The sequence below is a fragment of the Scyliorhinus torazame genome, chromosome 2, assembly GCF_047496885.1.
Source record: "Scyliorhinus torazame isolate Kashiwa2021f chromosome 2, sScyTor2.1, whole genome shotgun sequence".
NCBI classification, from domain to species: Eukaryota; Metazoa; Chordata; class Chondrichthyes; order Carcharhiniformes; family Scyliorhinidae; genus Scyliorhinus; species Scyliorhinus torazame.
The window spans coordinates 360563479-360584576 of NC_092708.1; the positions used below are offsets into that span (position 1 = coordinate 360563479).

At 46.6% G+C, this 21098-nt stretch overlaps 1 protein-coding gene and 1 long non-coding RNA gene across 4 annotated transcripts in view; one reads left to right on the forward strand and one right to left on the reverse strand.

Annotated features, from left to right (window-relative positions):
- Positions 1-9964, forward strand: part of LOC140404037 (uncharacterized) — a 60823-nt gene extending 50859 nt beyond the window's left edge. The window contains exons 3-4 of the long non-coding RNA XR_011938448.1: positions 1300-1396; positions 9423-9964. This is a non-coding gene — a long non-coding RNA (uncharacterized lncRNA). The remainder of the gene's footprint in view (positions 1-1299; positions 1397-9422) is intronic.
- Positions 1-21098, reverse strand: part of lgmn (legumain) — an 88493-nt gene that overhangs the window by 39383 nt on the left and 28012 nt on the right. For all 3 annotated transcript variants that reach the window (XM_072492364.1, XM_072492373.1, XM_072492382.1), the window contains exons 2-7: positions 14940-15105; positions 8876-8973; positions 8703-8784; positions 6292-6377; positions 3180-3255; positions 1806-1868 (exon numbers count right to left, since the gene is read on the reverse strand). In XM_072492364.1, the coding sequence (XP_072348465.1) occupies positions 1806-1868; positions 3180-3255; positions 6292-6377; positions 8703-8784; positions 8876-8973; positions 14940-15086 (552 nt within the window). In that variant the 5' untranslated portion in view covers positions 15087-15105. The remainder of the gene's footprint in view (positions 1-1805; positions 1869-3179; positions 3256-6291; positions 6378-8702; positions 8785-8875; positions 8974-14939; positions 15106-21098) is intronic.

Here is a 21098-nt window from a genome sequence, read left to right on the forward strand (position 1 = left end):
TCCTAGTTAAAGCCATAGACTGACGGGGAGCTATTATTAACTCCTTCCCACACCAGGAAACGTCGAAAAAGTGTCCTTAGGGGCCCTGAAAAGAGCCCAAAAGTCCGTTTTTGCAGGAGACGCCGAATTTGCGACTTAGCTCTGCATAGCCGCAACCGGAAGTCTCGAGAGGGAATCCTTTTGGCAGTGTTCACTTCACCAATCTGCCCCAAAAAGTCTGTGGAAACTCCTGAAAAAGGTCTGAGAGTCCGTTCCAGACGGGAGCTGCCGAATGCGCGACCTACCCCTCCATGGCCGCCACCGGAAGCCTCGTCCCCACTTCTTCAATGGCCTTGGTAGATCTTTTCACAGTTGCTAGAATTCACCTTTAATAAAGGCCCTCAAGTCAGCTTGCAGCTTTAAGTTTGCCCTTCCCCCGTCTGCATGCTGGAAGAGGCCCCTCGCTCCCTGGCAGTTACAGCCAAATCTTTTACTGTTTCTGCCGGGTCTGGTAACCAAGAGACATACCATTCCTGGGGGACACCGTCAGGGGAACGTTGCAATCTTCTTCCCACACCGGGAAATGTCAAACAAATGCCGTGGGGGCCCTGTAAAAGAGCCCAAAAGTCCGTTCCAAGCGGGAGCTACCGAATATGCGACCTAGCTCTGCATAGCCGCACCCAGATGTCAGCTCGGAGCCTTCATGACATCTCCTCCAAACCCAACAACCATCGGAGATCTTTTCGCTCTTGCAATTTGGACCTTAGCACAACCCCAATTTCAATCACTCCACCATTGGCTCAAATCAAAAGCTCTGATTTTCAGTCCCCTCCTTAAGATAATCATTAAAATCTGACGTCATTGTCTGTCCTAACATCTCCTCTGCAGCTTGGTGTCAAATTTAATTTGACATATTCCAGTGAGGTGCCTGGAGAAGTTGTATCAGTTAAAGATGCTGTGTAAAACAAATTGCTGTTAACACACAATTCCAGTCTAGTATCTCCTTAATCTCCAGGATTTATGGCTTCACGTTTGAATAGAAAAAAAGTGGATCAAAATACAAAAGATTAAAAAATCTTCCTATTTGTTAATTAAAAGTCACCACTAACATCCTTTTCTTACACCACCTCCTAACATTCTTTTGTGACTAAGCATTAATGATGCCTACATTTAACATTGCTTCAACTTTCTGACTAAACACTTGCAGAATTATGTTTTGAAATGTGTTACTGCTAAACCAACAGTAATTCTTTTCCTATACAAAATAGTGCTCCTATAGTTGTAATTTTACTGTCAAAAACCTCCCTTTAATGTTTTCAGAGAGAGATGATGTGGAGATGCCGGCATTGGACTGGGGTGAGCCTGTTGGACTGGACTGTTCGTTCAGAGAGAGAAGCATTGGCACTGTATTAATTCAGTAAGTTTTACTTCAGATGAAGAATAGAAATTGGAACATTTAGTTAGAGTTGGTCTCCTTAAGTAGGCAAATATATGTTTTTTTGCACCCAATTCTTTTTTTCCTAATTAAGGGGCAATTTTGTGAATTGGCCACAACTTACCTTTTTGGGTTGTGGGAGGTGACACCCACAGTCACGGGAAGAATGTGCAAACTCCATGTAGGTAAATATATGTGATGTTCAGCCCTCAAAAAAGGTTGACCTTTCTTACTTCTCCCGTAGTAAAAGCAAGTAAATGCCAAGCAGTCCCAAGGCCCACCTCCTTTCTTTCAAGCTTTAGTGAAACAAACTTTCAGTCCGAGTTCCATCGTTTCTCCACCCACCACCTCCAATCCCCACATTCAGGAAGAATTTAAGGCTCTACAGTACCTTAGCGTACATCTTATTTTTATACATGTAGTTAATAGTCCTTTGCAGGTCATCAACTTGAAGCTGAAAAGCAAATCACATTTCATTCAGCATTGTTGTGGAAGACTAGAACGTAATCAAGATTCTAAAAGCTCTTTGATTTATACCAAGGGCAGAATCTTATGGCCACTACATGGCAGGGGCAGTCGGAAAATGCAGCAAGCCATTAAAAGGTATTTTGACTTCGACAGGACTGGAAAATCCTGGTCAGAAGGGCTGTAAAATCCAACCCTAAGTGGATAATAATTTACTTTGATGGTAGGCAAACTTTCTTATAAAGACTGGATCCCCTAACACAGCCAAACACGCACCTCTCAAAATCGGTGGGACAGATAAATAAACCAGTTCCATTTCTAGAGAAGCACGTGGTGCTTTTAAAACCGTGACAAGCCAAAGGTGGATGAGATCCACTGAGTACATCGAGACGATTTGTGGAGATTTAGATAATCATTAGAAAAATGTTGCCAAGGAAAATAAAGAACATTCATTGCAAAGCTTACAAGTGCTATGGATGTGACTTGTCTATCACCTGTTTACTACAAATGGATGATTTTTTGTAATTGACACATAATCACAGATTTCTGCCATGGGTCTTCATGTGGCTGAAAGAGCCAATTCTCAACCTGTAGATCTCGGAGCACATGGGCAGGACATCCCATAATTGAGTGGGATCCAGGGTGCAAGATTTGCTTCCTTTTAATTCTTTTCTTTGCTGCTCTGCCTCAGTAGCAGGACATTGTGACTCAAAACGTGAGGCAACTCGATAGACAAGTTGTTGCCATTCTGAACACTTGGTAACAAGCTCCTCCCAGTGACTAATACCAAAGCTACCATGCTTCAAGGAGAGCTTCAGAGTGTCTGTGGAAGGTGTTATAGGGAATGAAAACACTTATTAATTTACGAGGTTCTTTCTACATGTGAAGGTGGACCCCCCCACAAAAAATGGGTATCAGACCATGTGAAGATACCTGCTTATATCAAACGACACATCCAGAATAGGAAGACAATGGCACTCACAGAGTTAAGACAAAGTGTGTAACTAACTATAGGTAAGTGGAAAGGCATTATCAATGCACGCACATAAACATTAAAGACCTTCATCAGTAGAAGGGGTCCTCTCTGTGCAATATGTTACTAGTTTGGGGATTATGTTCCTGTTGAAGAGATGCATATTCCATACTGATCTTTAGATCAATACCATGAACCATTTCTATTCAAGAAAAATGCTACATAAATTCTTGCACGTCAACAGCACTGGTCGCACTTTAGACATCGAAGATTGTGAAAAAGATATTTCGAAAGTGGAGAGTGGTGTATTCAGGAGAGGTTACTCACATCGCTGTTTGGAAATGCCAAGATTCCATCAGCTCCATGATCAGCAAAATAAACAAATACATGATCGTTGGGACCACTGCCAAAACAAAATTCCAGCCAATCAATTAGAATAGAACAACTGCGTCCACTGTTGTAAAGTGATTCAAAGCTACAAAGCCAAGACAAGACTTGTAAACTAGAAAATAAACGTTACGGTTTGGGGTGGCTTTTCAAGCTGTGCAGTATGCACCATTTATTAAAATTAAAGGCAAAAAAAATTGGATACAGATTTTTGAAAAGTTGGTGCCATAATTAGTGAAGTTATGTTCCGTAAACTACTCAGGATGATTTTCAATTCGGTAAGCATTTACAAGGAGGTGTCAAATTAGCTGCCTCCATAGCAAGAAAACCTGTAGCTCTGAAACATAACAAGGTCCAAATAGATATCCACTAAATAGCTCAAATTCCGTGCAGATAAATTCTGGAAAAGGGCTTGAGAGAAAAAAAGAGGCAAAGCACAAGAATTGCACATAAACACCTGGTTCAATTCAGCATACTGCCACTACCTATTAAATTGCTTTACCTAATTTTTATTTTAACACAGTACAATCTAGGAGCGCCGTTCAACTAAAAGGGAACAAAGTCCCATAGCGAGCCTCTTGGTGCTCGCAGCGCCAAGAAACACATGCCTATAAAACGCATTAGATTAGGAGCCAAAGCGGGGAACGCCGAGGCCGCACATAGCCCCCGTTTTGCGCACTGAGGACCTCCACTCACCGGAAGCCGCTGTTGCAACGAGAGATCGGGATGCGACCCCCGAGCCCCCCACACCCCGCAAGCCCCAATGCACAAAGGGAGGATTCACGGCAGCACGCCCAACACCCCTGCAGGGCTCCTCCGGCCCGATTGCTGGCGCATAGAAATTGCCAGCTTGGCACATTGGCAGTGCCAACCAGGCACCTTGGCAGTGCCAAGCTGGCATCTAGGTGGCACTGACAGGGTACCCAGGTGACACCAGTGCCAGGGACCACCCTGCCCAAAGGGCATGCACCTGGGAGCCTCCGATCCCCTGGCAGACCCTCACAAAGCCGTTCCATCTGGTCAGCGTTTGTGAAGATCAGTTTTTTTTCAAAAAATATACTTTATTCATAAAATCTATCATAAATATTACAGAACATTTCGAATTGTCTTGACTGTACATTTCCATCAAAGTTACACATTCCCTTGACTTTCTTCCATTCAATTTTGATAACATTACACACATATCGCTCTTTACGTTACAATTCCTTCTTAAACATTTACATTGTCATGTTTCTTTTATACATTGGAGTGTTCCCAGACCGAGGGGGGTTTACACTGTTACCCGCCCCTCGGTGCACATTTGCTGGTAAGACCTTACACCGTGGTCTTTCCCCATTGCACCTTGGCGGCAGCTGCCCCAAGCTTGAGTGCATCCCTCAGCACGTAGTCCTGGACCTTGGAATGTGCCAGTCTGCAACACTCGGTTGAGGACAGCTCTTTGCACTGGAAGATCAGCAAGTTCCGGGCAGACCAAAGAGCGTCTTTCACCGAGTTGATGACCTTCCAGCAGCAGTTGATGTTTGTCTCGGTGTGTGTCCCTGGAAACAGTCCGTAGAGCACAGAGTCCTGTGTCACAGAGCTGCTCGGGATGAACCTTGACAAATACCACTGCATCTCTCTCCATACCTTCTTCGCAAAGGCACATTCCACAAGGAGGTGGGCGACTCTCATTTCCCCAACAGCCACTCCCGAGGGCAGCGTGCAACGGCGCTGAGCCTTCGGGTGTACATGAAGAATCTGACAGGGAGGGCCCTTCTCACCACCAGCCAAGCTAGGTCTTGGTGCTTGTTTGTAAGTTCTGGTGCTGAGGCGTTCTGCCAGATGACTCTGACAGTCTGCTCAGGGAAGACCAGTACTGAATGACACTTGCCTAAGGTCTCCAAGGCAAAGGAGATTGATCCCATGCCTCGGGTACCTCAGGAACCTGCACATTAAACTGAGACTTGCTTTAATATGCAAATTTGCTAAAAAGTGATCCCGCCCACAATGGGCGGGATTCATATTGCAACATCTCACGAGATCTCGCGAGGCATTGTGAGCCAGGTAGATCCCAGGATCTGGATCTCCCGGTTTCTATTGGCCACGCTGCGCCGCAGCGAGCTGCTTTGCCGGCACACCGTGGCCGTTGGATCGCGGCGTCCTAAATGTTTACGTTCCAAATGTACAGAATATTATACAATTTTTAAATTTAATCATAAAACAGCTTCAGTGGTGTGTCAAAAGAATACAGGAGATGGAACTAGCAAAGCAAAGCGAAAGTAATAAATTGGTCGCCTGATATATAACCATATTTTCCTCGTCATTGAATCAGTGGAAAGGAAATTGGACAAAATGTATACAAGTGACCATTTCGGTCAATGTCCCCATCAAAGTAGAATTTCACCCCCACTGTAGTTATCACAAAATGGATAATATTCAGTTAATATACCAGGAATGTTTAGTTCGACAAGTGCAATTTCTGGTGCGTTAATTAATGCACTTTGTTAAAAAACAAATTAAGTTTTTCCAAATAAATTGCCCCTTAATTGGAAAAACTTAATTTGTTTTTTTAAACAAAGTGCATTCTCACCCTGCACATCTTTTAGGGCTGTGGGAGTGAGGCCCACGCAGACCCAGGGATACTGTGCAAACTCCACACAGACAGTGTCCCGGAGCCGGGATCAAACTCGGCTCCTCGGCGCCGTGAGGCAGCAGTGCTAACAACTGTGACGCCCCAACCATGGAAATTTTCCAAGTAGATAGTCTGTTAAAATGCATCAGAAGTTTGCAGGAGCTGATTTGTTAAAATAGTATTCAGCTGCAAATGAAATGCAGGAGAAGCATGATTCAGGTAACACAATGTTGGTTATGTGGAAAAAATGTAATCCTTGTAAATATATGACCCTGTATTGGTACACACTTACAGAAATCACTCATTCAGTTTAATTGATTGGAAATTCTGCTGCAAAGAGGTTACTTCATCAGTAACTTCAGTTCAGTAGCCTTGTCAAACAAAACCAAAAAAGAAGGATCCATCCAAGCCATTAAACTAGTTAAGGGACTGACATTTTACCTTTTTAAAACTTTGCCAGAACCTTTCCCCTTCACAGCTTCTTCATCTCCTCGTAGAACAGCCAAAAACAATTCTGGGGTCACACTCTGTACATCAGGGACAGAGAAATAACAGCATTTATCAAATGAGGTATGAATAAAGAACTTTCATTCATAACAGCAAATTTAAATCACCTCAGGATGTCCCAAAATCCTTTCATCGTCAATCAACTACTTTCGAGGTGTGGTTATTTTTCTTTTCTTTTGACATGAGCACCAATTGCAAGATCAGAATTTATTGCCCATCACCAATGGACCTTGAGAAGGTCTTGAGCCGGTGTAGTCCATGCAGTACAAGTACACCCACAGTGCTGTTAGGGAGGGAGTTCCAGTATTTTGACCCAGAGTCAGTGAAGGAGCTAGCGCATAGTTCTAAGACAGGATGGTGATGACTTGGAGTGGGAACTTGCAGGTGCTTCCATGTATCTGCTGCCTTTGTCCTTCTAGGTGGTAGAGGCCCCGGATTTGAAAGGTACGATCGAAGGACTCTCAACAAGCTGATGCAGTGCATCTTGTAGATGGCATATATTGCTGCCACTGTGTGCTGGTGGTACAATCATAGAATTTACAGTGCAGAAGGAGGCCATTCGGCCTATTGAGTCTGCACCGGCCCTTGGAAAGTGCACCCTACTCCACACAGACAGTCACCCGAGCCTGGAATTGAACCTGGGTCTCTGGAGCTGTGAAGCGGCAGTGCTAATCACTGTACCACCGTGGTGCCCCACAAGCTTCTCGAGTCAAGAGCTTAACTCGTCCAGGCAAGTGCAGAAGATCCCATAAATCTCCTGACTTGTGTCTTGTTGTCGCTGGACAGGATCTGGGGAGCCAGAGTGGAGTTATCACAAAATTCTCAAGGGTGGAATTTTAAGGCCATTCTGGTGAGGGCAGGACGATAGAATGCAGAAAGTCCATTGACTTCGGTGGGGCTGGAAAATCCTGCTGGTGAGAGGGACTGTAAAGATCCCACCCAAGCCCCTGCCCTGCGCTTGCAGCCTGAGTATTTATATGGCTGGTTCATATTTAGGGATTTTAATTTAACTTTGAAAATAAGTCTGCTAAAGCAAGGTCCCACAGTGAACAACATACAAGTGGCCATGTAGCAATGTTGGTTGATGGATACATTTTAGCCAGGACATCCAACGGCAGACACTAGTTTGGTTTCATGCTTTATCTGAAAGACGTCACTCCCCACACTGCAGCACTCCTTCAGTGTTTGTGCCGAAGTATCAACTGAGATTAATGTGCTTGACTCCTGCATGCAGGCTTCGGGGCATATCCCTAGAATCCCTCCAATGCAGAAGGAGGCCAGTCGGCCCATCAAGTCTGCACTGACCCCCCAAAAGACCACCCCACCTAGGCCCCACCCCCCCATCCTGGTAACCCCACCTAACCTTCACATCTTTGGAATGTGGAAGGAAAGCAGAGCATCTGGAGGAAACCCACGCCAACACGGAGAGAATGTGTAAACTTCACACCAGAATTGAATCAAGAGTTCCTTGCGCTGAGAGGCAGCATGCTAACGACTATGCCACTATGTGTCATCACTGAACTAAGAGAGAGACCTAAATATAGTTCATAGAATTTACAGTGCAGAAGGAGGTCATTCGGCCCATCGAATCTGCACCGGCTCTTGGAAAGAGCACCCTACCCAACAGCACACCTACACCCTATCCCCATAACCCAGGAACCCCACCCAACACTAAGGGAAATTTTGGACACTAAGGGCAATTTAGCATGGCCAATCCACCTAACCTGCACATCTTTGGACTGTGGGAGGAAACCGGAGCACCCGGAGGAAACCCATGCACACACGGGGAGGATGTGCAGACTCCGCACAGACAGTGACCCAAGCCGAAATCGAACCTGGGACCCTGGAGCTGTGAAGCAATTGTGCTATCCACAATGCTACCGTGCTGCCAGTTCAAACATTGTGAACAGCTCACAAAGAAGCGGCTTAAAAAAAAATTAATCAGGGTGTTGGCAGAGAGCATTTGTGCACTGAAGTGCTGCTCCAGTACATTTGAATTCAGTCCACATGCTAACAGCTTGTTCAACTCAGTATTAGCAAAGATCAAGTAACAAGTTACAGAATAGTGAAAGAATATTTCAATCAATGTATATATTCACAGATAATTGAATCTCCCAATTCCTTACATTTGGTACATAGGGAAATTAATACAACTGTTAACATTTTGTTTGTGCTTATCACACATTTCAGTCATGGGTGTAATGGGTGTTAATAGTTAAACACCCCCTGACATCTGCTCAGAGCGTTGTAATTTTACCAAGTAAATGCAAGCTAGCATTTTGATGTGACCATCATTAGGTTACTTTTTTTTTGTTAAAATACAAATACTCCGATTGGAGGGTTACCTCTTGTACATAATCCTTGAGTACTCCTTTGTAAACATCTTTTCCATTGGGCTGGTTAATAATAATGTCCTTTGTAGGATTCCTGCCAGTCAAGCAAAATAAACACACAAGCTCTTCAGTTACTGGGCATTCACAAACAAAAGCTTCTTTCAACTGTTTCATAATATACTTACTCCTCATTCTGGGCCAAGTCGTCGTACATCATGACGATAATCCGTTCATCGGGTATACCATGCTGGTGGACAATCTGGTAGGCATGGCATATATCGGCCTATTGTTGGGGTAAAACTCTATTAGACCAAATATGTATATGTATATTCACTCTAGTTTTAAAAGTGCCTTGAATATAAAAAAAGCTACAGGGGTGACCCCTTATGAAAATTACATTGGGTATGCACGAAATAGAATGGGTTATAATGTACCCAATAAGGTACATAACTCCAAGCAAACAGAGAAAGACTAAATGCTTCCCTAACACACAGGAATTAAGCGTTAATCTCCAACTATCTTGCTTTCCCCATGGAAAACCATACCGGAAGAAAGTGGATGACAGGAATAGTGCTACAAGGTGTAGCCATCTAAGATGGCCACCTGCAAACCATGGGAATTATGGCCAACCCAGGACTCAGACAGATACACAGTCTATGTGTATCTAAAACAAAAGTAACCAGACCCGATCGAAACCCCGCTCATTTGCATTTTAATGGCCCATTTTTCCAGGACAATAAAACTCCAATCAAGCAACAGGTACTGCCACAGACTGATAGGCGCCACACCCCTTACTCAGAAAGCACAACTGCCCAGGTCAATGACCGCTAAGGACCCGCCCAGCTACCAAGGCACCCGCCTCTTTATTGGCCGAAATTGAAGACAGTGATCAGATCCCTGTCGAACTATTGGGTCCAAGGTTAAGGACCGCCCCAAAGAGCACAAAATCCCAGAGGGATAAAAGAGAGCACAGCCATGTGTTCTGTCTCTTTTGGATCCGGCCTGTGCCAAACCAATTGCAGCAGGCACAGCCAGCTAAGTTCAAGACCAACGATCGCTACCTGATGGCTGAGCCCAGCAGAGACAGAGCCACTTTCTTCGAACCAGCCAAGTGAAATCCAGATAAAGGCCATATCCATTTGCACAGTGCCGGCTGTCCTGAAGTTAAGTATAGGTTATTGTAGCTGATAGGTGTAGTTTAACTCATAGTAGATATTGTGTTTGCATGTTGAGATAACTCTTGGTGTATGTAAAGAAACCATCTTTTGCACTAACTAACTGGTTGTGTGGTCATTTGATCGATATAAGGGAAGGCTTGTGGTTCACTAAGATAAATAGAAATACCCACAGTATTGGCGACGCTGTTGAGACCCAAACAGAGCAACATTATTGGCGAACTCTGTCGGGACTCAATTAGAAGTGACTTTGTCACGCCGAGAGAACCCACAAACCTTGAATCCAATTGCGAGAAAGAGAAAGAACCACAAGTGCAAGTTCCATATTGACCAAATAAACGAATTTCGGAAGTGTGTACTAACCTGCATGCGTACCTAACAGGAAGAGCAAGGTAAACTCATTAGAATTGTGTACAACTATTGAGCGATTGTGAGCCGGAAAATAGCTTACGCCATACCCGCTGTTCAAATCGTCGCCTTATTCCCCTGTCCCAAATTAAAAGTAGAGAAAGAGACAAGAGAAGTAAAGGCCACTAAAGCAATGGAAAGATTGATGAATCCACAGGAGCCCGAGGTCGCAGCGACCAACAGAGCAGAGCAATGCCACATGCGGGAGGAAGAGTTAAAGAAATACTTAAAGGGGAACGGATGGCCCCTTTGGTTGATTTTTTGCGCTAATGATGAGTCAGGTCCAGGAAAGATAGGACAGACTTGGTGGGAGAACCTAAGCGAGGTCCACAAGAAAAATGTAGGGAAAGTCAGAAAGCCGATGGCAATAGTGTTCTGTTTGGCACAGTTGCGAGGCACAGAGGAGGTCGTGAAGACGTTCCGTCGGCAGTTAATGAAGGAAGAAAAGAACGAGGGAAACAGTAACGAAAGCGAAAAGATAATTGAGCAACTCCAGGAACAGTTAGCAGCTAAGGATAAGGAAATGGCCGATGTAAAATGCGCACATCAATCTTGTCTAGTTCACCTCAGTAGCTTCCAGACCCAGTACGATAAAGTCTACCAAGGTACACAGCGCGCAGTCCTGGTAAAAGAAGAAACAGAACAGGTCGCCCAGCTAACTAGCAAATGCGCAGATTTAAAAGCAGCTTTGAGAGCGCTCCACATCTCCACTAAGGAACAGAGGCAGAGTACCGTTGACCATGCTAAATGCCGACAGAAGATCGAAAAGTTACAGTCGCTACTCTCAGTACAGAATGGCTTCGGGTACACTTTCGGGCAGGATTTAGATGAGGAAGATGCTCCCGATTGGCAAGAGTTAAAGGAAAGCGCCCAAAGATACCTAGAGGACACGGGAAATCAAAATCGAACACCCACGCCCCAAAAAGAAAAGCACCCTCGCCACCGACTGCACAGTCAGCACACACCCCCACTCACAATTCGACCCCCATGAATCCGGTTACCACACAACGCAGGTCATCAGATCAGGAGGAGCCTAATATAGTTTACACCACCACACTATCCATAACCCAATTAAGAGAAGCTTGCACGAAGATTATTCCATTCCAGCCCACCGCAGACCCACACAGCTTCTTTGAGGAGGTGCGCCAACAAAAGGTTATGTACAGCCTAGATGAGAGGGAGAAAGTAAAGCTAATAGTTATGAGCCTTAGCCAGTCTGTAAGGTCAGCTTTGCCAGAACCCCAAAATGTAGCAGGAGGAACCCTACAGGAAATTAAACAGCCATATTAGATGCAATCGGGTATAACAAAGGAGATCCAGTCGAGGGTTTAAATCATTGCAGGCAAAAGGGAGAACATCCGACTGCCTTTGCCGGTCGCCTCTGGATACATTTTAAGGCAGTATTTGGGGATTTAAACCGTGCTAACCTAGATACCGAATGGACCCGCACTTTAGTCTCCCACGCCACAGAAGCAGGTAAAAAGGCTTGCGTAAACTCCGATCCCACAGAACAAGCACACAATGAAGCATGGGTACTGAGACATTTATCTAGAGTATGGGAACAGTCACTGCAGGAACAGATACAACAGAATGGACAGGAAGCCACCATGCATCCAGTTAGGACTAGTCAAGGACCCGCATGGATAAACAAAGGTAGAGGAGAAGTCCAATATCCCAGGGAACCATACCCAAGGGAGCAATAGAGCCTGCTCCACCTTACCTGCCCCAGGGATCATGTTACAACTGTGGGCAGTCAGGACATTTCACCCGAGATTGCAGAAGACCCCCACCACCAGCTAGACTAGCCCCCAGATATGAAAGAGAACACCACCCACAGCAGCTACAATGTCCCAGTTGCCCCATGCAAACTGTGAGCGCTTTCCCACCACTTCTCATGGCAGGGACACCTCAGCAATGCCGCTTCATTTTTGTTTCTCTCCTCCTTCCTCTCTTCTTCGGTCACACTACACTGACTCCATATGCTAGTCACACCCCAAGCCAAATGTGATTGCGGCTAACAAATATATAAAACTGGCCGCCCTGAAATTCGGTTGGTTAAGATAAGCCTCAACCACCACTGGTTGCAAGTAAAGAAAAGACTGTTCGAAGAAATTGTCCGCCCACTCCAAGCATCGACCACAAGCTGCGAGAGTCTCTGTACTTTAAAAATTTGTATTTCTTGTCTCTCCAAAATGGTATTTAAAAAAGAAACGAGGGAGTCACACATGGTGACAATCATAACGGGCAATTGGAGGAAGGAGAGAAAGACTAATGAAACAAGATATTAACCAAAGATAATAACAGATACTATGCTTGCATCCCCATGATTACGCGGAAAACAGAAAACACAGGATGAAGCAAGGACTGCTGACATGCGTTTGGATCATCGCTGGACTTCTGCAACTGTGCGCACAATTGACTGTTTTAACAAACACCACACCAGCCCTGAACACTACCACCCAACAGGCCACCACCAGCCCGGACACTACACCACACATAAAGACAGACTTGATGCGAAAACATTGCCAAATGGAACCCCCTTTCATACATAGTAGAGGCCCTTCTAGTAATTGCAATAATCTGCAGTGTCATTCAGACACGCCGACTCCGTAAATGGCGAGCAAAAGCCTCCCGCTCCCCGATGTATACAGTCCGATCCCCCTTTTTGGGAATTCAAACAAATTGAACTCATGTAACAATCGCTGCTAAGAATAAACCATGTACCTCTTTAACTTTATTAGGATTAAGTAGAAATATGATGCTGCTGTTTTAAATTTTGTACTGTATACAAGTTCTTTGATATTCACCAGCAGCACGAGAGTAGCTTAGATAGTGTTAGCCAGAGATCAACTGTGCGGATAAATTAAATGATTTCTAGTGACCTGAATTATAGTAACAGTTAGAGATGAATTAATTTATGAATGTATTAATGGCATATTAGGTAAATGTCCCAAACCACAAGATAGAGTAGAGTAGAACCTTGCCTTGACCAAGGGTGATCGGTCCACCAAGGATGAACAGGGATCGATAGTGTGATCCACCATGCTTCGCGTTCAGGATCAAGAGGAGGGAATGTAGCCATCAAAGATGGCCACCTGCAAAGGACCATGGGAATGATGGCCAACCCAGGGCTCAGACAGATACACAGTCTATGTGTATCTAAAACACAAGTAACCAGACCTGATCGAAACACCCACTCGTTAGCATTTTAATGGCCTATTTTCCTAGTAAATCGAACTCCAATCAAGCAACCGGTACAGCCAGACTGATTGCCGCCACTCCCCTTACTCAGAAAGCACAACTGCCAAGGTCAATGACCACTAAGCTACCAAGGCACCCGCCCTTTATTGGCCAAAATCGAAGACAGTGATCAGACCCCTGTCGAACTATTGGGTCCAAGGTTAAGGACCGCTCCAAAGAACGCGAAATCCCAGAGGGGTAAAAGAGAGCGCAGCCATGTGTTCTGGCTCTTTTGGATCCGGCCTGTGCCAGCCCAATTGCAACAGGAACAGCCAGCTAAGTTCAAGCCCAACGATCGCTACCTGACTGATGAGCCCAGTAGAGACAGAGCCACTTTCTTCGAACCAGCCAAGTGAAATCCAGATAAAGACCTTATCCATTTGCACAGTGCCGGTCGCCCTGAAGTTAAGTATAGGTTATTGTAGCTGATAGGTGTAGTTTAACTCGTAGTAGATGTTTGCATGTTGAGATAACTCTTGTGTATGTAAATAAACCATCTTTTGAACTAACTAACTGGTTGTGTGGTCATTTGATCGATACAAGGGAAGGTTCACCAAGATAAATAGAAATATCCACAGTATTGGTGACGCTGTTGCGGCCGATGCAGAGCAACAAAGGCATGTGCCTAAATCCATTCACACTCGCCCCTTGTACCCCCTCAAAAAGCTCTGAATACAGATTAAGGTTGCCAAATATCTGACTGTCCAGAATCTCCAAGAATTAAAGATTACTCTTCAACACAATACAGATAGCAACAAGAAATCATAAGGCCTTAACAGCATACCAAAATATAACAATCAAGTAGACTGGGGGGTATTCTCCTCGCAGCATTAGTTGGAAGCTCTACCACTGCTCTCCAACTCAAATGGCAGACTCTACCCTCTTCGGCAAACAACCAAATTGCGGAGTGGGATCAGAGTTGTATAAAGAGGGGGATCCCTCAACCAACTACACATGATGAGGGTGGCGTTATCTCAGACAACAGAGGCTTCAAAAAGTTCTTCAGTAAACTATGGCTCGAGGAAAGGCACCTCAATTGTTGAATTAGAAACACTTCAAACACAATAAAGAACACTAGGATGGCCAAAAATAGCAATGAAAAGCCAATCCTAAAATATTTACTCCAATTCATGCATTGTAACATTCTGCGAGTTTGATTAACTGTCAATGAGGTAGAATGGTGTCTTAGATAAGGTGCAGTGACTGAAGGGCAGTTTCTGTTTTATTTAGACTTGGTTGCTAAGCAGGCACGGCTAATTGAATTTGCTCATAGAAATAATACAATCTTGCTTGAGGCATGGTTGCTCAAAGTTCATTTCAACATCATACAAGATTCAACTAGAAAGTAGGTTAATAAACTTGAATCATGAACAATCATTTCCTCGATAACTGCATGTCATCCATGCTATTCTACCTAGTGCAGTACCTGATGCCTGTAGTTGTACCACCCGTTAGATCCAGCAACAAGTACGACCCAGTGCTTGCCTCCATTTTCCAGCTCTTCCAATGGAATAGTGTCGCCATTAGCCAGGAAATGGTTGAGCACTAAAAGTCCTAGTGCCAGATATTTCATCCTGCCGTCAGTCAACTAACTGCAGAGGCAAAGAAAGGTCAATTAATTTGACTCAATTCTTAATGCATCATTAACTATTACAAAATAAATAAGTTCTTAACATTGCGTTTTCGGACAGCCAGCTAACAAAGCACAAGGTTGCTTAAGGTTTTATTGAACTTGCCTTGAGGAAGGTGGAAATTCAGGGCAGTTTTGTATTACCTTTGTCACATACAGTTGTGCCAAAATATGTTTTGCCTCAAAATTCAATAAATTCCCCGCCTCAAAAAAACCACACCTCCAAAAAAAAAAACACCCCAGCTGCGCAGTAATGTGGTCTGATTTTTTTTAAAAATCAGACAGTCAACTTCCTAACCTCAGAAAGTTACATGATCTCAAAACACAGGCGGATTTTTGTTGGGTGAAGCACTTTCTTAAAACAAAACACGGATGGTTTTTCCCCCCTCCCCCAACCTCGGAAAGTTACATGATCTCAAAACACAGGTGGATTTTTGTTGGGTGAAGCACTTTCTTTAAACAAAACACGGATGTTTCTTTCCCCCCTCTCCCTCCTTACTGCAATACAGCATTATATTAGGCTACTTCCTGCATGGATTTCTCCTGTTAACTGGTCACATGCTGAAAGCAGCAATGTTTGGGGAAACCATTACATTGAGGTAATGGTATTGAATTAGTGAACATCTTACAGCCAATTCGTGGTAAGCATTGCAGTGAGAGATCCATTAGTAACATCAAGTCAGCACATTTAAGTGAGCAGAAATCATTTAACCAACAATCTAAAGAGACTGATTGCATCTGAGCTGAACCCTCCAAATGATCATTTGTAAAGTTCCCTTATCATAGACTTTCATTATAACCTTGTCGCCTTGATAGTACAAGTGTGAATTACAAGGCACAACAATACTTACCTTATAAATTAGCTCTAACCACCACCAAAGGAGATTTACTGTCATTCTTTTTTAATAAACATTTTATTGAGGTATTTTTGGTACAGAAACAAAATAGACAATATACATGAAACCATAAACAGAGTGCAAAAACCGTTTACCTTTCTTACAGGTCGCACCCTTATTGCCCCCGTACTCTAACCTAAACTACTCCCCCCCCCCCCCCCCCCCGCCCGCACGCTGGCAATTAATTTTCCGCAAGGAAGTGGACGAAAGGTTGCCACCTCCGGGTGAACCCTAACAGTGACCCTCTCAAGGCGAACTTGATTTTCTCCATACAGAGAAAGCTAGCCATGTCCAATAGCCAGGTCTCTGACATCGGGGGCTTTGAGTCCCTCCAAGCTAATAGTATCCGTCTCCGGGCTACCAGGGAAGCAAAGGCCAAAACATCTGCCTCTTTCTCCTCCTGGATTTCCGGATCTTCCGACACCCTGAAAATCGCCACCTCTGGACCCAGCGCCACCCTAGTTTTTAAAACCTTGGACATGACATCTGCAAACCTCTGCCAAAATCCCTGAAGCTTTGGACATGCCCAAAACATGTGGACATGGTTCACCAGTCCTCCCGTGCATTTTGTGCACCTGTCCTCCACCCCAAAGAATCTGCTCATCCGGGCCACTGTCATGTGAGCCCGGTGAACAACCGTAAATTGTATCAGGCTGAGCCTGGCACATGTTGCAGACGCGTTGACTCTCAACACATCTGCCCATAAACCATCCTCTATCTCACCTCCCAGCTCCTCCTCCCACTTACGCATCAGCTCCTCGGTCTGCGTCTCCTCTGACCCCATAAGCTCCTTATAGATGTCCGAGACGCTCCACTCCCCTACCCACCCTCTGGAAATTACCCTGTCCGGAATCCCCCTCAGCGGTAGGAGCGGGAAGGTTGCCACCTGTTTACGAAGGAAGTCCGGCACCTGCAAGTATCTGAATTTGTTCCCCCTCACCAGTCCAAACTTTTCCTCCAGCGCCCTCATACTTGGAAAGCTCCCCTCTATGAACACATACCCCATCCTCTCAATCCCCACTCTCCGCCAAACTCGGAACCCCCCATCCATTCTCCCCGGGTCAAACTGGTGGTTATCACAAATTGGGGCCCAGACCAATGCTCCCACATGCCACCTCCATTGGCCCCAAACTCTCAGGGCAGCCACCACCACGGGGCTGGAGTACTGCGCCGGCGAGAGCAGCAGAGGCGTAGTTACCCATGCCCCCAGACTGGTGCCCTTACAAGAAGCCGCCTCCATACACACCCACGCCAACCCCTCCCCCACCACCCACTTCCTGATCATGGCTATGTTAGCCGCCCAGTAATAATTACTAAAATTTGGAAGCGCCAGCCCGCCCTCTCCCCGGCTCCGCTCGAGCATTACCTTCCTTACCCGCGGGGTCATGCCTGCCCAGACAAAGCATATGATCACCTTGTTGACCCGCTTAAAAAAGGATCGTGGAATAAAAATGGGGAGACACTGAAATACAAATAGGAACCTAGGGGCCGTCATTTTCACTGTATGTACCCTCGCGCCCAGCGACAACGGGAGTGCGTCCCATCTCCAGAAATCATCCTTCATTTGGTCCACTAGCCGGGCCAGATTCAGTTTATGCAGCCGGTCCCATTCCCGCGCCACTTGGATGCCCAGGTACCTACTGACCTAAACGGCAGTTCCCGCAGTCGCCCCTCCTGTCCCCTCGCCTGAACCACAAACATCGCACTTTTATCCATGTTTAGCTTATACCCCGAAAACTGGCCGAATTCCCCTAAAATCTTCACGATTTCCTCCATCCCCTCTACTGGGTCCGAAATGTACAGAAGCAGATCATCCGCATAGAGCAAAACCCTGTGCTCCACCCAACCCCCGGACCAGTCCCCTCCAGCCCCTTGAAGCTCTCAGAGCGATTGCCAACGGCTCTATAGCCAGCGCAAACAACAGTGGGGAGAGGGGGCATCCCTGTCTCGTCCCCGGTGCAGTCCAAAATAATCCGAAGTTGTCCTGTTCGTCCGCACACTTGCCACAGGAGCCTGATACAGTAACCTGACCCAGTCAATAAAGCCCCATCCAAATCCGAACCGTCCCAGTACCTCCCAGATAGTCCCATCCCATTCTACCCCCATCCTATTCTACCCAATCAAAAGCCTTTTCTGCATCCATTGCGATCACCACCTCAACCTCCCTACCTTCCAGTGGCTTCATGATCACATTTAACAGCCTTCTTACATTGGCTACCAACTGCCTACCCTTAAAAAACCCCATCTGGTCTACCCCAATAACGTCCGGAACACAGTCCTCAATCCTGGAGGACACGATTTTAGCCAGCAACTTGGCATCCACATTCAACAGGGAGATCAGCCTGTAGGACCCACACAGCTCCGGGTTCTTGTCCCGCTTAAGAATCAGCGAAATCATTGCCCGTGACATCGTCGGGGGCAGCAACCCTCTTTCCCTTGCCTCACCGAACATCCTCAACAACACTGGCTCACTATCCCAAAGAACTTTTTATAGAATTCCACTGGGTACCCGTCCGGATCCGGGGCCTTACCCGCCTGCATGGCCTTCAAGTCCTCCACTATCTCTTCCAGCCCGATCGGGGCCCCTAGACCTTCTACCCACTCCCGTCCACCGTTGGGAAATTCAGCCCCTCCAAGAAGCGCCTCATCCCCTCCGGCCCCATAGGGGGTTCCGACCTGTACAGCCTGCTGTAAAAATCTCTAACCACCTTATTCACCCCTACTGAATCACCAACCAGGTTCACCTCACCGTCCTTACTTTCCCTATCTCCCTAGCTGCCTCCCTCTTCCTAAGCTGCTGTGCAAGCATTCTGCTGGCCTTCCCCCCCCCATGTTCATAAATTGCCCCCTTCGCCTTTCTCAGCTGCTCCGCCACCCTCGCTGTGGTCAGCAAGCTAAACTCCGCCTGCAGCCTCCGCCGTTCCCTCAGGAGCCCTTCCTCTGGGGTCTCCGCATACCTCCTATCGGTCTGTAATATCTCCTTTACCAGTCGGTCTGTCTCTGCCCTGTCCACCTTCCCCCTAAGGGCCTGGATCGAGATCAGCTCCCCCCTGACCACCGCCTTCAGTGCTTCCCAAACCACCGCTGCTGAAATTTCCCCCGTGTCATTGACCTGCAGGTAGCTCGGAATACATTTCCTCAGCCGCTCGCACACCCCTTCATCCGCCAAAAGTCCCACATCCAACCTCCAGTGCGGGCGCTGGTTACTGTCTTTACTAACCTGCAGGTCAACCCAGTGCGGAGCATGGTCTGAAATTGTTATCGCCGAGTACCCCGTGTCCACCACCCCAGCCAGCAAGGCCCTGCTCAAAATAAAGAATCAATCCGGGAGTACACTTTATGCATGTGTGAGAAGCCCTCGGCTGCCCAAACCTCCATGGATCCATTCCCCCCACCCCCAAATCAGCTCCATGAACCCTCTTAGTTCCTTTGCCATTGCTGGCACCCTGCCCGTTTGAGCTTGACCGGTCTACGCCCAGGACCATAACTGTATTGAAGTCCCCTCCCATGACCAACCTGCAGGTCCAGGTCCGGTATATTCCCCAGTATCCTCTTTATAAACTCCACATCATTCCAATTTGGCACATGCACCCCTCCAGTTTCCCACTGACCGTAATATACCGACCTCCCACGCCCGAGACTATTCTACCCGCCTCAAACACCACCCGCTTATTGATCAGGATTGCGACCCCTCTAGTCTTTGGATCTAGTCCCGAATGAAACACCTGGCTGACCCAGCCTTTCCGGAGTCTAACCTGGTCAGTTACTCTAAGGTGCGTCTCCTGCAACATCACCATGTCCGCCTTCAATCCCCCAAGATGCGCAAACACACGTGCCCTTTGGACCGGCCCATTTAACCCTCAAACATTCCAGGTAATCAGCCTAGTTGGGGGGCTCAATGCCCACCCCCCTCCGCCGATCAGTCATCCGCTTTTTTTCGGCCCACCACCAGCCCGTGAGCCGCGCCTCCACCGGTCCATCCCCAGGCAGCCCCTGACTGCCTCTCTGTCCCTCAGCCCAAGTCCCTCCCTCGCCAGCAGAACATTCACCCCCACCCCCCACCCCCCTAGCAACAACATCCTGTAACACAAACATATGCACACCCCCCCCAATGCGCTTCTGAGAGCTAGCTCACCCAGCTAGCTTGGTGGCCCCCATTCCGGGCGCCAGAGTCTCCCATCTATTGTTCCCTCCCCACCCCCACCTATTATTCCCTCCCCACCCTCCCCCCACTCATTATTGTTCCCTCCCCACCCTCCCCCCACTCATGCAAACAAACTCCAACATCAAACAATCAACATCAAACAATCCCCACACAATTGCCCAACCAAAAAACACCAAGATCAAAACTAGCACATCTCCATCCCCCAACAGTGCAAATGAAAACCTAAACTCACTCAACTCAACTGCTGGCTCCAAGCAAAACGAGAAACTTTTTACAAAAACAGAGAAACAAAACAGAGAAAACAGAAACACGAACGTTGCAGCCAAGTTCAAAAGTTCTCAGTCCTTTGTCAGCCCTTTCTTTCTTGCTTGCAAAGTCCAACGCGTCCTCAGGCGACTCAAAGTAAAAGTGCTGATCCTCAGGGAGGATCCTCAGAGACGGGTACAACAGTCAAAACTTCACCTTTTTCATGAAAAGGATCGCGCTGATCTGATTGAAGCCTGCTCTCCTCCTGGCCACCTCCACGCTCAGGTCTTGGTAAACCCGCAGGATGCTATTGTCCCACTTACAGCTCCGTGTCTGCTTGGCCCACTGTAGAATACGCTCCTTATCCGAGAACCTGTGGAATCTCACCACCATAGCCCTCGGGGGATCTCCCATTCGCGGCTTCTTCGCAGGTGCTCTGTGAGCCCTATCCACCTCCAAGGGCCGGGAGAATGCCCCATCCCCCAGCAGCTTCTCAAACATGCCTGCGACGTATGCCCCAGCGTCCGTTCCTTTGGACCCCTCCGGGAGCCCGACAATTCTTAGGTGCTGCCAGCGGGACCTATTCTCTAGGTCCTCCACCTTCTCTGGGAGCTTCTTTTGCTGGTCCATCAGCAACCCCACCTCCAG